This window comes from Neltuma alba, unplaced genomic scaffold, assembly GCF_004799145.2.
Source record: "Neltuma alba isolate B1F8T4 unplaced genomic scaffold, ASM479914v2 tig00012007_pilon, whole genome shotgun sequence".
NCBI lineage: Eukaryota > Viridiplantae > Streptophyta > Magnoliopsida > Fabales > Fabaceae > Neltuma > Neltuma alba.
The window spans coordinates 13,537-29,266 of record NW_021636578.1 but is presented as its reverse complement, the minus strand read 5'-3'; the positions used below and the strand labels follow the sequence as shown (position 1 = coordinate 29,266).

The 15,730-nt window shown below is 38.2% G+C and overlaps 3 protein-coding genes across 9 annotated transcripts; 1 reads left to right on the top strand and 2 right to left on the bottom strand.

Moving 5' to 3' along the window:
* The first annotated feature begins 4,178 nt into the window (after positions 1 to 4,178).
* On the top strand, positions 4,179 to 6,306 carry LOC114720923 (protein LOL1). Of its 6 annotated transcripts, none has more exons than XM_028906666.1 (6): positions 4,179 to 4,238; positions 4,435 to 4,553; positions 4,659 to 4,803; positions 5,199 to 5,546; positions 5,628 to 5,737; positions 6,062 to 6,306. In XM_028906666.1, the coding sequence occupies exons 3-6, from the start codon at positions 4,743 to 4,745 to the stop codon at positions 6,098 to 6,100; spliced, it is 558 nt and encodes a 185-aa protein (XP_028762499.1). In that variant the 5' UTR covers positions 4,179 to 4,238; positions 4,435 to 4,553; positions 4,659 to 4,742; the 3' UTR covers positions 6,101 to 6,306. The 6 variants fall into 6 exon arrangements, with proteins under 6 accessions (XP_028762499.1, XP_028762501.1, XP_028762498.1 ...); XM_028906668.1 differs by lacking the exon at positions 4,179 to 4,238 and having other exon boundaries at positions 4,325 to 4,553; positions 5,199 to 5,312; positions 5,433 to 5,546; XM_028906665.1 differs by lacking the exon at positions 4,179 to 4,238 and having other exon boundaries at positions 4,325 to 4,553.
* Positions 6,307 to 10,461: 4,155 nt separating this feature from the next.
* On the bottom strand, positions 10,462 to 11,952 carry LOC114720898 (uncharacterized). Its single transcript, XM_028906622.1, has one exon. The coding sequence runs from the start codon at positions 11,950 to 11,952 to the stop codon at positions 10,462 to 10,464; it is 1,491 nt and encodes a 496-aa protein (XP_028762455.1).
* Positions 11,953 to 12,093: 141 nt separating this feature from the next.
* On the bottom strand, positions 12,094 to 14,884 carry LOC114720897 (ferredoxin C 2, chloroplastic). Of its 2 annotated transcripts, none has more exons than XM_028906619.1 (6): positions 14,556 to 14,884; positions 14,304 to 14,373; positions 13,866 to 13,954; positions 13,038 to 13,106; positions 12,496 to 12,540; positions 12,094 to 12,389 (listed from the first exon to the last, which is right to left on the bottom strand). In XM_028906619.1, the coding sequence occupies exons 1-6, from the start codon at positions 14,793 to 14,795 to the stop codon at positions 12,345 to 12,347; spliced, it is 558 nt and encodes a 185-aa protein (XP_028762452.1). In that variant the 5' UTR covers positions 14,796 to 14,884; the 3' UTR covers positions 12,094 to 12,344. The 2 variants fall into 2 exon arrangements, with proteins under 2 accessions (XP_028762452.1, XP_028762454.1); XM_028906621.1 differs by having other exon boundaries at positions 14,310 to 14,373; positions 14,556 to 14,880.
* Between the last annotated feature and the right edge of the window lie 846 nt (positions 14,885 to 15,730).

The window sequence follows — 15,730 nt, the reverse complement described above, 5'->3', positions numbered from 1 at the left end:
ACTAATTGGACAAGAAAGGCAATGCCCAAAACATGTGTGACTATGTTGTAGTGGTGGGCTATAAACGTCATCCTTGGGCTTCAACAAGTAAACAATCAGTCACGGCCCAGGACAAAGCTGATTCAAGAAACTGTAGGATAATTTTTCAACATGAAACCAAAAAAAAAAAAATGAAAGAGAAAATTGCAAATAAAGACCTTTCAATATATAAAATTATGATTTGAGACTCTTAATTTGAAAAATAGTAAATAAGGACCCGATCTCACTTTTACAAATATGACATCGTGGTGAAATGTCTGAAATATCCCTCAGCCAAATGATAAGTTAACGTAAGAAGTGACAAGTTTACTTTAACGAAAACAACTTCAGTAGACCAAATCACAACTTGGTTGAGGGTATGCCAAATGACAGATAAATTGACTATAGAAAATAACAAATTCATTTTAGTGAATGACAATTTTAGTAGGCCAAATAACAATTTATCTGAGGGGCATTTTAGACATTTCATCCACATTTCATATTTGCAGAAATGAGATCTAGTCCTTATTTGCTAAATTTAAAATCCCAAATCATAATTTTACATATTGAGGGGTCTTTATTTGCAAGTTTTCCAAAATGATGAAATCGTTGGGATATGCAATTTCCTTTTTCTTAACAAAAATTTATGTAATTCTCTAAAAGTAAAAAAAAAATTATTAAAATGATATTAAAATCATATTTTTTTTTATTGGAATCTTTTTTGTATACAATTTTAATATTATTATCTTTAAGGACTATAAATTTTCATTTGTTTTAAAATTTAAAAATAGTAAATATTTTCTATTGATCAAATCTGTATTTATATATTATTTGTTATTATATAAAATTAATCGTAAAATGCATTGATAAAAATAAACAGCATCTTAAAATTTTAGTTGCTGTGATTAGGGTCGCACATGATTTGATTTTTGAATGAAGTATATGTTAAAAGACACGTAATTCGTCCAAGAAAGAGTAATTTATTTTTTTATAACTGTAAAAAATCAGAGAATATCTAACTACGTGCACTATAAGAAGCTACTAATTACATTCTCATAATTCTCAATATAAGAGTTGCCTAGTTGATTTGGATAGGCTAGAGAAATCGGATAAATTATACTATTTCTAATTCTTAATACAAGAAATAGATAACTAATTAGAAAATTAAAAAAATTAATTAAGTTAGTTATTTGTCACAAATATGTATTAGTCTCTCCAAACTATAACTAGCCCTTCGTGACAACCTCTTAAAATTAATAGAAATATTTTAGGAAAAAGTAGGGAATAAAGTGAACTAAGATCTTGCTCATCTAATCCTATTTATAAGTTACTTTTAATGTATTTCACACAGACTAAGGAAAATCTAAAACTTCATTAACTCTCATTTAAAATTCAATAACTTTTCAACTTTGTCCCTATTTAATATACTCTTTTAGTCCTTAATGTAAGACCTAATTGTTGAGTTGATTTTGATTTTAAATATAAAACCTATTTCTTATATTTATCAATTTTTTCTAAGTTATCCCTATAAATACTTCATCAACCATAATCAAGTAGAAAAGAAAGGGAGGATATTAAGAAAGATAATTATAGTGTTTTAGAAAAACATGTCATATTTCTTATAATTAACTAACTTATCTAACTCACCTAACTTTCTTAATCTAATCAAATTAATTAAATAGGTCTTATATTAAGGACTAGAGGAGTATATTATAACTCATAAGAACAAAGTCAACACCATGATAAATGAATGGTACATTCATGTAAAAAATTTCTTTCTTTGCTTTATAAATAAGATTTAAAAAAATTTCTACCTTGTAAACATGATTTGAGGAGCACATTTAAAATCATATCTAATATCCAATTAGATTTTATATTAAAGATTAGCCGCAGGCAAGATAACATTAGTTTATGAGTTTGTTAAAGTAGTTTGAAACAAAATACTACCTCAGGTCTTAATTATAAAAGCCATTTAACTAATTTGAGGAGATTAACGAAGTAAGTTGAGTTAGTTATTTGTCCTAAATATATGTTGTTTTTTCTTAAAATATCCTTACTAATCAAATGTATTAACTAGAATTATCATTGTTAGAAGGGCTAATTTGAAAACAAATGTATAAATATGAGAGACAAAGTGGATTGGAGTCTTGTATTTAGGATCAAAATAAAAGTCAAACAGATCTTATATTAAGAATCAGAGGTAGTAATAAACATGGGAAATAAAATACACTGAAATCAAAGTTAGCTGTCATATTGAGAATTCAGGCTATAGTATTGGTATATTACTACTCCTTCGTCCGCGGTACTCCAGGCCGAGGGAGGCAGGAACCTGAGGCAGAGACAAGAGAGACTTGAACTTGAAGTCTTATTTTTCAAAAATTTTACCCCCATCCTAACCCTTCCCGTAGGAAAGGGAGACACACACATCCAAACAAAACCGTATTCTATTAATGATGTTATTATTATAGTATGTCATATCTATTAAAACAGTTGGCTGATTTGAACGACAAGTTAATGGAGATGGGTGTGAAGAGTGTACCACTTGACGCCGCCCATAGACATGAACCTGAAATGGTGTGGCCGAACACAAAAGAGTTGAAGGCTAACAAAATATCCATGTTGAGATTTTCCAGAGTCCTTTTCAGATCTCAACTTACTGGACCCATAAGTATAGTCTTCAGCTGCATGCCATTAATTCACTGGAGATTGAGTTAATCATTTTCATCCATTAACATTAGCTCTGATTAGACAGATTAAGGATAAGATGACTGGATTAGGATGTGGATCAGATTGCAGATAGGGTCTGCCTACCTACAACCGATTCTTCATGTGAACCATCTCTCATTCTCATTTTGCATTTTATTGATTGGTGTGCTTTAGACAATAAAACACGCTTTTAATGTTGCCAAATAGGAGGGCATTCATCTATTGGGCTTCAATCCGAGTTTGACCCTTTTTTCCAAATCTTCTCACTCTACATTGTTATCACTGGATAGACATAGTACTATAAACGAACATGAACCAACCAAAACATCCAGGATTTAGCTCTACATCAGGATTCAATTTTTTCAGTTGTCCCTTTTATGCTATTACTTGTCATTCCTCTTATTGCGCCTAAATCGCCTGATGAATTTGAGTGCCCTCTAATTCACATCTAGACAGGATGTGGGGTTCTAGCTATAGGTTAAATGGGCATAAAAGAAATAAGGAACTTCCAAGACTTGAAGGAAAAAAAGAAAAGAATAAAGAAATAATCTTTATCAGAAGAATAATTGAGGGGGTATCTGCGGAACAATAACGAGAGGAATATCCAGCAGGATCAGAGTTATAACGCGGAGAAAGTCCAATAAAAGTACATGTTCGTGGTCCCCCTGCTTATCTGCGGACCTTGCTGTATAACGCTTCAGACTTGCGAAAAGGCATAACTTACTTACCCACACCACAAGACCAGACCAGACACCCCCACATCGCCACTTGTATTTCTTTTCTCTCCCTGTCCGGTCTTCGCCAACTTCACATTATTCCGCCCTTTCTATTATTTTCTCTCTGTCCAAATGCAAGCTTGTTTAATAGCTTCTTGTGAAGTCATCATCTTCGACTCTTCGTCTTGTTAACAAGCTTGTTTATACCATGTTGCCACAGTGATGCCCAGAAACGAAGGAAGGAACAATTACATGGGCCACTATTATATATATGTTTGGAGCTTGACATCGCCACTGGCCAACCGCGCCAATAATGTCATTTGGCATGCACTATGTCTTAGTGTTTCTACTTTTAAGCTTGTTAGTTGAGGGCAATGTGACTCTTCATAGCTTACTATAAATCAAGGATCCATGCAGGACCACATGCTGAAAAGTGGAAGGCTCACTCTGCTTGTGCTTGGGTTCTATTTCTGCATCTTCGAGTTGCGTTTTAGCTACGGACGGCCTTGATCGCCCCGTTCAGGTTCAGGCAACGTGGCTCGTCACGAGCCATACAATTCCAGTGAGAGAAGAGTGTGGCTATAGTAACCATCACTGATCACGTGCATGCTTTGTGAGTACACCAATGGCGAAGCTTTAGACAGAGATAGAGATGGGAGTAGGACCGGGATTCCTTTGACAGAGTTGATCTTGATATGCCCCCAACAGAAATGGCAGTGAATCAGTCAGATATAAAAGGGGGAAAGCAGACAACGAGAGTTTCTCAATTCCCACAAGGATAACACATTAAAAACGAAGGTAAAATTTGAAAAAACTGATTAACCAATTTTTACAAGCACTTTTCAGCCTCTTCTGACTCTTTATTTCTTTCCAATGCCTGCTTATCTTCCTTGCTCTGTTTCTCTTCTCTCTCATCTTCATCTGTAGCAAGTCCCAATGGCATGTGTTCGCCCCACTCCTACGTTACTCAACTAAAATTTCATTTCTCTTCAAGGGACTTAGGCTTCTCAGCTTGTGCCCCTTCTCCCTCAACCTCTAGCTTTATGAATGCATTTCTGAAGGGGAAATTTGTCCCTTGAATCTTACGCTATCTGGTGTGCTGATTAGTTTCTGGTATGCCCTTTGCTTCACAGCTTTTACTCTTATTCTATTACCATGTGGCCATATCTTGATTCCCTCCTACAGTCGAAGCATTACATTCTTTCCTCTTTTTTCCAGGAGTTGGGAAAATGGGAGGAGGAGTCGTGCATTTCTGGGTCTAGAGTTTGGAAGAGAAAGAAAACATTTTTCAGGCTTTACATAATGCCAGTTCCGCTTGCCCCTTATCCGACGCCCCCCGCTCCATATAGTCCTCCGTCAAATGGTATATTGCTTTGTTTATGGATGGTTTTCTCGTTAATGTTGGCGATGACTCGGTTGGAGGTTTTTACTTTTTATCTTTCTTCCATTATGTCATAAATAATCCAATTTTACTTCCTACAGTTAAGTATAGAAAGCAATAATAGAAGAATCAAGAAAGGATATAAACTTGAAATATGCCGAGTTCTCCGATTAGCTCACAGAAGAAAGGGGATATTTGAGAATGTAGATGAGTTCGTTAAAATGCCTGCGTGACTGTAATTTGTATGCAGTATGTGGAACACTCTTCTTGTCTCGAAGAAAGTGGGGAATGGTAGATGAAAAAGAGACCATACTTCTGTTTTCTTGGTCATTTACTGAACACTTATAAGCCATGTAAAAACCTGCATGGATATTCAGGTGCACAGAGTCAGCTTGTTTGTTCTGGGTGTAGAAACCTTCTAATGTATCCTGTTGGAGCCACCTCTGTTTGTTGTGCTGTTTGCAATGCAGTCACAGCTGTGCCTCCTCCTGGTAAGCTCAAGCTTCTTCTCCCTTTTCAAGGTTCAATTTGCTGCCCATACCCCTCTCTTCTTTCGGTCAAGGGACTATTAATTAGACAGTCAAAGGAGAAGCATGTTTGTGTGTGGACAGGCACTGAAATGGCCCAGTTGGTTTGTGGAGGCTGCCACACTTTACTGATGTACATTCGTGGAGCCACCAGTGTTCAATGCTCTTGCTGTCACACTGTAAATCTAGCTTTAGAAGGTACTGAGCTTTCATTCATGGCTTCATCAGTTTGGAAGATATGTTTTGAGCTTAAGATTATATTGTTTCTCATTTTGACAGCAAATCAGGTGGCTCATGTCAACTGTGGGAACTGCAGGATGCTGCTGATGTACCAATATGGAGCAAGATCCGTGAAATGTGCTGTTTGCAATTTTGTGTCATCCGTTGGGGTCAGTAGAGTCTAATTATTTTTCACTTACACTGCAAATTTCTGGTAACTGTTTTGGTTCCTTACTTGATAGAGTGAATAATACTGTTTTTGGAAGAGTATTTTCACAGATAGTCACTCGATTGCTTCCTCTGGCGTTCTTGACTGAGGTTTTAATTTTGAAGAGGGGAAAAGTAGAAACTGCCTACTGTTCAAAAACATCTTGCCTTTGTTTATGCATTAATGTCATGAATGGAAGAAAAGAGTGATTTTCTCTGTAACGTGTGATTTTTTTTCATATGGATTCTTGTTATATGCTAAACGATAGCGCTGCTGAATTTTGCAGGTCTCAGCAGGCACGACTGAACAGAAGTTTAATACCTAAACTTGTGACCAAGTCATTACCACAATCTCTACTTGCGTGTTAGATATTTCTCTTACTAAAGAGTACGTATCAGAGCGCAGAAGTGGTTTATCCACAGTCACATGTATAGAGTTATTTTTCCCTTGCGTGGATTAATGAATGATTTCGGTGGATTTAGTGTACGGATATTATTATCTTATATTAAGATTCCTGGTAATGAGTGTTTTAAGAAAATCCAAGTATTTCCGATTGCTGATGAGGTGATGAGTTGTTTATGAAGGAGCTCCGAACACATCATTAATTCCTTTACCTTTCAGATACTTTCTACTTTAGGATCAGCAGGGCAAAAGGTCCAAGTACAGCCTCCAAAAATAAGCAGTCAAAGAAAACACAAGATGGGGTTGATTCATGATTGAAAATGATAACATCAGAGTCCGTTTAGATATTTCAGAGATGAAATTGAGGTGAGGATTACGCAGTACAGGCTATTTATTTCAAGTTATAATGGTTGATTAAAAAGGCGAACAGCCCCCCAACTAGTCTATGGGGTGGGGTAAATAGCAGTATGCCTTAAAAGGAAGGTGAAAACTTGGAAAGTTAAGGTGGCACGTGCGTACTGTGTGGTAAATTAACTTCAGGTAGGCCGGCAAATTGGGCCATATCTTTCGATGAGCAGCATAACATAACGGAAGCAACCTTTGTGGTAGTTTAACCCAGTGTCAAAACATACGTCATTTTCGGCTCTCAGACTCTCCTTGGCACTTGTTTTGTCTCCCAACGAAGCATGTCAAATTGTCAATCTCAATCCTTTTTGGAGGTAGCAAAAATAAGTCACAGTGAATGATCTGGACATGTCGATTATGTCCCGTTCAAATCGAAAATTACTCCTTTTGGAGTTTAAGGCGTTTATTAGTTATTATTCTACAAAGACCCTACTTGGCCGTCCTTGTCTCTTTACTCCTGAAGCAAGTAATATCACAATAATAAGTGGCTGGACAAGCTGCTAAATTTTATGTTCCACAGTTCTGACTTGATATAACAGTAATCTTCGGTTAAAAAAAAAAAAAAATCACATCCTCAGCTGATGCCAGGTCCATATACAGAACAGTGTGTAGCTTTCATAGTTGAGGTGACCCTTTTGCATGTAAGCCATGAGGGGCCCTTTTTGGGCGGCAGGAATGTGAGGTAGGCGTGGGCGAGTGATGTAATTCCCACCATACTCTTCTGAAGTCGCTCTCGTTGCTGATAGAGCACAGGACCACCCTGTTATAGCCACCTAGATCCTAATGGTAACCTTGACTCGTTAGCAATGCAAACAGCTGAGAAACACATAAATGGATTATGGACCTCACTTGAATCAAAGCAGGCCTTCATCGAAGTGAAGTTCATTCTGTGTTAAGACGTTTGAACTGGGCCTGTGAGCTTTTTCACACTCCTAATTTCCCAGGCTCTGAGCCCTTCAGATCCTTCCCCCTAGGTTCATTGGGCGTGGTTATACAGAGCAGACATATGTTATGAGCCCTGTAAGTGTCGCGATAAAAAAAAAGTTCCTCATGTTTATCATGGTTGTCTTTTTCCTTTTTTACAAGAGAGGGTTTATCATGGTTTTCTAAATAAGTCAGCAAAAATACTATTCCCTAATGGCAAGTTTTGTGAGTCAGCACGTGGACACGTAGGGTGACTTGGCGCTTGCCACTTGGACTAAGGTCGGTGTACAACCGGGCTTTTCCCATTACATATGGCTTTTATTTTCTGATACCACACGCGGGTGTTAGCTGAACCGAACCAAGCTAACATAATCTGATATCCAAGGCTTCAGTCCAGGTAAGGCCACTCATTCTCAACTCATTGACGGGCCACGTTAGGACTCTCAGCTTTGAATACCAGATCTAGGATAACTGGAAAGATTGTCACCAAACACTCCTTCATGGATCGTGGTCGGATTCTATTTTCTGATGCACATGATCCTCTTAAAGAGGCAAGTGCAGAGCATACTTAGAATCTCTGGCGACAGAAGAAAGATATCATAAGTGAGGCTTTCAGAAGAAGAGAGAAATTTAGAGAGAACTCATGAGGAAAGCACACTAGTATTATACAAGGAAGTCGATACAACTCCTTCTGCCCATAACTGATGGCAGAGTGGGGTTTATATAGACGCTCGGGGTCACTACATGACAAAGTCCTAATAGTACACCTCATTATGACGGGTAGATGTAATAGTAGACGTCATTATGACATGACATTTAATAATCACAACTACTAACTACCAACTACTCTCATAATGACACCTAATAATGGCAACTACTCCATTTATTACAAGAGGACGAAATAGACTACAGGACAAACTACTTTAATAAAGTAAAAGTAGATAGCGACATAAAGTAGGATTCTGGCGGGTCCCGCTTTATCTTCAGAGTATCCCAAAAGGAGATTTTCTGATGATGATGTTCCCTAGTCTTTATAGATAGGCTCATGGCTAGGGGATAGGTTCATGATGCCTTCTGGGTCAGGGTCATCTGAGTCATAGTGTCTCCTTGAGCTTCTTGAGTAGTAGTAATCTTCGAGTTCTGGATCAGGGTCTTCTTGGTTAGGATCCTGGGATTCCCCTGCAAGGAATGGGAGTTGTGGCTGGAAACTTGGCTGAGGGAGATAGAGTCCTTCAGGCTGAGTGAGTTGAATTTGTGAGTCGTTGTCACCGTCATAAGGGTCTTTGGCGGCTTCTGTCGGTGGAGGGACTTGTGACCTATTTGGTGGAGGTCTGACAGTACTCAGGATGAAATCTCTCTGGAATTCTTCAAGTGTTGTGTTGCTGGCAGATGGTGAGTTTGGAGGGAAAGGTCCGAGAGAAAGACATGAAGTGTCTTCTCCCGTGTCAGGCTGGTTAAGTGCAGTTAATGTCTTCCCAATTTTTTCCATTAGCAATGCTTCCCTTCTTGGCCATGAGGGGGTGGTGACCTGGAGGATCAGACGGTTGTCTGTGTAGAGCCTCTGGTTAGCACTTATTCCATAGTTCCTGAAAAAGGTATACAGACAGAAAAATCTTTTTTGTTTGGGAGTTGGTAAGTCCCAAATATTATGTTCTTTGAGAATTTTCCAGAGTTTTCCTCTCCAGTAGGGAAGAGGAGCAATCATCTCAAAGAGTGTGGTAAGAGGAGAATTTTGATTCCTGATGTCATTCAGGTGGTCATGTATGACTACAGCTGAGAAGGCTATGGCACAGGTATAATTGGCTGAGACAGACCAGATGTACCATAAAAGTTCTTCTGGTATGGGTCCTTTGATGATGGGAACAGTGAGGTAAGGAGCATCGGCATCAAAGTGCTGAGGATAAGGGTGGATTCCAGTATCTACAAAAACACGGTGGAGCCAGTAGAACATAGTACTTCTGGCAAGGTTTTGGACATCTGCTGGAGATTCAGGACGGGATCCAGGAGGGAAAATGGTAGCTCTCATTCTGTGAGGCATTTCTGGTTCAGAGATGGTTAGGATGAAAAGAGGTTGAGGTCTGGAGAGTGACAGGAGTTTCGGAGGCTGGGAAACTTTCTGAGGTCTCGTGAGGAAATCTGCTATGATGTTCTGGTGACCTTTGAGATGATGGACGGTGAATTTATAGCGAGAGAACCAGTCTTTCCATCGGAGTAACTGGCTGTCTGGCAAAGTCTTTCCCTTGGGATCAAGCATTCTTGGAAAAGACGTATTGTCCATTTCTACTCTGAATTGATAAGGACTGAGATGGAAGCTGAACTTCTCGATTCCTCTTTTGACTGCAAGGATCTCCTTGTAGGTAGCATGATAATGCTTTTCTGACTCCTTGAATTGTCCGCTTGCATGTCCACAGTAAAATCTCTTTCCATCTATTTCTTCAATTAAGACAGCTCCCCAAAAGTCATCACTAGCATCAGTCTGGAGGATTCGTAACCCTCTGTCAGGGATCTTTAAAGGAGGTGGTTGCTGTGCAATTCTTTTGAGGGTCTTGACAGCTGAGGTCTGCTCTGTCCCCCACGCGGGAGGATTCTTTTTGAGAAGTTTGGACAGCTGGCTGGTATGATTTGACACATGAGGGATGAAATCCCGAAGATAATTAATAATGCCCAGAAATTGTTGGATTTGCTTTGTTGTGAGATTATCGTCTGGGAATTTGAGTAATTCTTCTGCAATGTGTGGTCCGGGATAATACTGACCATTTTCAAAATGCATTCCAAGAAACTCTATGCTGTTGACACCTATTTCACCTTTCTTTGCTGACAACATAATCCCGTATTTTTCAATTATTTCCCCAAACTGGGTCAATAAAAGTTTATGGGAGTCCTCATCTTTTGAGAAAAGTAAAAGGTCATCAATGTAAATGAGGAGGTTATCAAGCATAGGTTCAAAGATTCTGGTCATGGCCTTTGGAACAGTGATGGGGCGACCTTAAGCCCAAATGGCATGACAGTCCATTGGTACTGGGCGTTTGGAATACAGAAGGCAGTTTTGGGTCGATCTTCTGGGTGGATACCCAATTGCCAAAATCCTGCTTTAAGATCAAACTTGGAAAAGATTTTTGCATCTCTAAGATGGACTGTAAGTGAACTGGGCTTTGGTAAAGGGAATTTGTCATCTTGAAGGAAAATATTAAGAGGCTTATAGTCAATGACTAACCTTTTCTTCCCTCTTTTAATTTCTGATCTTTTTTCAACATAGAATGCCTGGCAAGCCCAATTAGATTTTGTTGGTTCAATAAGGCCTTGTTTGAGTAGTGCAGCAAATTCCTCTTTGGCGAGCTTGAGATCTTCTGGATTCATTCCTGGATGAGAGGCTTTCGTGGGGCTGATGTCTTCATTCTTCTTGAAGGGGAGTTTTATGAAAAATTCTTGGTTTTTCCATAATGGAAATGGATGAGAGAACTGTTGATGATTATCAGCACAAAACTTGAGAAGATGATCTCGAATATCTTCATATCCTGGTGGTGCCTGTTGGATCTCAAAGAGATTAGGAACTTCAGTATATGCACTAAAGAAACTTTTATATCTAATTCCTTTAGGCAAGACTTGAAGATTCCTAGTATGATTATAAGCATCAAATCCAATAAGAATATCTTTCCCCGGGAGATCACTACCAAGAACTTTCATCCATAGAACACATCCTGGAAAGAATTGAATACCAATCTTCCTGCGAGTTATCCATTCAATCTTGAAGGGCTTTGAATTAGCAGTAAGGAAAAATTGATCACAAGGGATCCATGCTTCAGGGGGAAGAATATCAGGGTTCATGATGGTTCTGCATGCTCCAGTATCAATAAAAGCAATAACAGGAATTGGCTTTTCATATCTTCCTGGAAGGATATGAATTTTGACATTTGGCTTAGGAGTGATTTTGTTGTGTTCTGGCTGAGAAGCCACGGAACCAAGGAAAGAAGACGGATGCACAGGCTGTTCAAAGGAATATAAATACCTTTGAGGACTATCATCTTCCTGAGAAAAGGATTCAGAATCAGTTTCTTCATCCTCAGAGTAAGGAAGAACATATTGTGTTTCTTCATTCTGAGCATCTTGTTCTTCGATCACAGATTCTATATCTTCATCTTCATTGATCATAAGAACAGTCTGCAAGTGTTCTAGCATCTTGACATCCTTTTTTGTCTTGTTAGGACAATTTTTTGCAAAATGCCCCTTTTTCTTGCATATGTAGCACCTGTCAGATTTCTTTGAATAAGGTCTGCGCCTCCTGAAGTATCTCAGGAAAGGCTTTCTGGATCTTCTCCTGGAGTAAGAATTCTTTGGATATCTGAACCGACGATAGTGAGATTTTCTCTTGGTAGAACAAGAGCAATCTTTGTCATCCTTGAACCGACGATAGTAAGAATCCTCATTACCAGCATTGTTTTTCTTCATTCCTTTGATTTGGCCTCATCTCTAGTATGTGTAGTTAAATCCATTTGATCCAAAGTAAGAGCCAGGGAAAACGACGTAACCTTATGAATTCACTTTTCTTGTCCCTTCTCTTTTGGGTGCACGAATTTATGTATCGGGAAATCAAGACAGAAAGAAGCGTGTATGAAGCTTTAATGTTCAGATAGTTAATATAGACTGAGCCATGCAAGCACGGCGATGCATACACAAGGGTGATATACAGTTCACTATATCAAATGACCCAGGGTAGGATACATGTACAGCATGCTTAAAAGATTAATGTGAGGTCAAAACTACAGGCCAAAGAGCAGTAACTTGAGAAGGGGAACACGTAAAATTCTCGGTCTTCGCTCCATAGAATTTGTCTGAATTGATTATTCATCACCCATGGCTAACTCTAAGGCATAGTCATCTCTATCCTGTAATAATGAACATGCCAAAGTAACACAATTAACATGGGGATCATAAGCCACATTTACTCTTTGGTAATTCAAGTACTCGACTGTTGAGGAAAACGTAACCTACCACAGGTCCTCGCGCAAAATAGCGTCCAAATTGAAGCCAATATACCTGAAAGCGCCAAGAATTCATCACTCCCTCAATTCATAATCAGGACACACACTCGCAGAGTACATAGCAGGAGGAGGAGGAGGAATCCTCCCCAACCAATAATGCTAAGGAAGAAAAAACTACGAAGAGGAGAAAGCAAAAGGGAACATCAACTCAAAAAAAAAAAAAAAAAAAACTCTCCACGTGACAGAAAAAGAAAAGAAGGGCAAAAAGAAAGAAACAAACTGAGCTCCCACAAAGGCAAAACAAGCAAGTCTATTCCAAAGGAGATCTGCAGGTAATAATCTCTGATTGAGGATAGTGATCTTCAGATTTATCCAGATACACTAAAATTTACATTCTTGCATCAAGAAAACACTTCCACAGCAGGAATCAGCAACGAATGATAACAGCAACAATATTTTATAGTTCATTTCAATTTCCAAAATTTTAAAACTCAATCACTCGAAAGGGGAAATATTTTCATATCAAAACATAATTGCAGTATCACTCATTACCTCATCTTCATCTTGAGTCTCTACTTCGATATCAGTAGACGGGAAGCCCACACAAAGAAGCGCATAACCCTGAAAAGGCTCGTAAGTTTCATACTTTTCTGGATCAGAATCTAACTTACAGCAGTTTCTATTTTTTTCATTTTTCAAAAAATAGCACGAGTACTTTATGTTTGAGTTTTGAGTTTACGATCGTATCCTCCAATTTGTAATTGGAAGAACGGCAAGCAACTCCTTCGGTGATGAGATTGATTATTACCATTAGTGATAGAGGAATGTCTACACTGAACAAAGGACAGACGATGGCCAATAACGTCAAGCTAACCGTTGTTTTGGGCAGCATTAATTTTTTTTTTCCTTTTACAGGATAAGTTTTTTTGGTACATATTTAATACAACATATAAGCAAGATACTATAAAATATAAATGGAGAATCAAGACGCGCCACTCCTAACTCAAATCCTTCTTTTAAATCAAATAAAACATCTTCATCACTTTTCCGCCCTTTTTTGGCAATCAAATTTATCCAAAACATCATGCTTGCTAACACCACCATCCTTCTTGTGAACAAGCTATAGACTATATAAATGCAATTTTACTGTGCCACCACTTCTATCTCCTCTACTCTGTCACAAGATGCCTAGTTTGAATCGGTTAGCTTTCGCAGTTAAGTCTCCTACAACCCATACTGAAAATGAAACCAAAGTTATAATTTTCTTCTTTTGACATAATTTGAGAACCAAATTATAATTGCGTTTATAAATTCCATAAGTAGATCATGCATTGATAAATAAGCCCACTCTATAGATTCAAGCTCGTCATTTATACGTGCCTTTTCTTTCAATTCAGCAGATATTCCTAGTGCCTCTGGCTGTCTAATTTGTCCATTTTTTACACGCACAGCACAGCTTGTACAACAACCTGCCAACAGAAGAAGTCGGCATCAAACTCTTGAAGAATATTCAATCCGGACGGCAAGCAATGCATTATGCAACGTAAGTTTCAAGATGCATCACATGATTTATAGAGTCAAACTGAGGATGCCTGCAAGGCAGAGTTGATGCTCGAGGAATCACATAGCCACATAGGAATGCAATTCATCACAATATATAGATATTATGAAACAAGTATCTGTTAAGCATTTAAGTGTTATACAATGGCATCGGTCCGGCAGTAGATAAGAGCGAAAATACGGTTCAGAGCTATACGTTATTATTTTATTAGTGCGAAAAAGAAAAAAGATTAGCCAGTTCCGAAAAATGGAGAATACTAGTACCGTGCCTGCAGGCGAAGGGAAGCGTAATGTTCTGGGACTCAGCAGTATGTAATATATACTGATCCTGCATTGATATAAATCGCACAAGATCACAGCATATAATCAATAACAATATCATGGAGAAGAGCAATAAAAAATAATAATAAATGAAGGACCACGTTGCAGAGGATGGGGAGAAGGGAAACTTTCATATCAACTTCACTTTTCCGGCATATTCTTGGAGAACAATCAGAAATTAACCGATACCTCGGGCACAAGGAACTCGTGAACGACTCCTCGTTGCCTATCATGCACTGTAACTTTATGGGTGGGAACAGATGGGGAGGAGTAATCCGTGCGAGCAGTGAGTTGAGCTTGTGTCTGGAGCTCCGACGTTATCTTGCGGCGGCATTTGAAAGAAGTGAAACAATAATTGGTCTTCGACGGAAAGGATCGCGACCTTAGGTCGGAAATGCAGCAGCAGTTACAGGGAATTCGAAGGGACATCTTTGCTTCTGGTGGAGCTCACCGTTGAGTCACGGCTCAGGACTCACCAGAGATAACACTATCCATGGATAACCAATTCCCACGCGCTGCAGGATTAGATCGTATATGTGCATCCCCGCTCATCCAATCATTGTCGGACACATGTATGCCGCTTTCTTCTCTAATTAAGTAATTATTTTCTTTTTTTTTGCCCCGAGTGAGTTTAGTTTTAAAAAAGGGTTTGGGCTGCCTGTTAGACTGGGCTGATGGGGCTGGGGCACGAAGGGAAGAAGTGGATCGTAAGGCTGAATTCTCTAATACTACCTCCAGTCCTAAATATAAAAATTAGTTAACTAATTTAAATAAATTAAAAAAATAAATTAAGATAGTTATTTGTAATAAATAGTTTTTATCTTTCTTAAAATATTAGTTAACTAATTTAAATAAATTAAAAAAATAAATTAAGATAGTTATTTGTAATAAATAGTTTTTATCTTTCTTAAAATATCCTTACTAACCAAGTTTATTAGTTAGAACTACTATTATTATAAAGACTATCTCGAAAAAAATAGATAAATATGCGAAACAAAATAGATTGAGGTCTTATATTTAGAATCAAAATAAAAATCAACCAGGATCTTATATTAAGGATCGGAGGTAGTATTAAGCATTTTAAATGTGACGCTAGTATTAGCATTAGGAACCCAAAGCCGTGAACATGATTTTATCAAGAAATCGTTCTATTACGCACGCACACGATTATAATGAGTTCAATTTGATGAAACAACTATTATTGTTTGTCGAGTTTGCAATTATTATTATTACTACAAGTAGATGAAGTTAAAGGGTGGGAGCGACCAACGCAGGCACATGAAGCAACGACACAAACAAAGGAAAGCCAGACATGTTACCGACAACATAGCGCCAAGCAATCAACAGCAGCTCTGCGGCCTGGA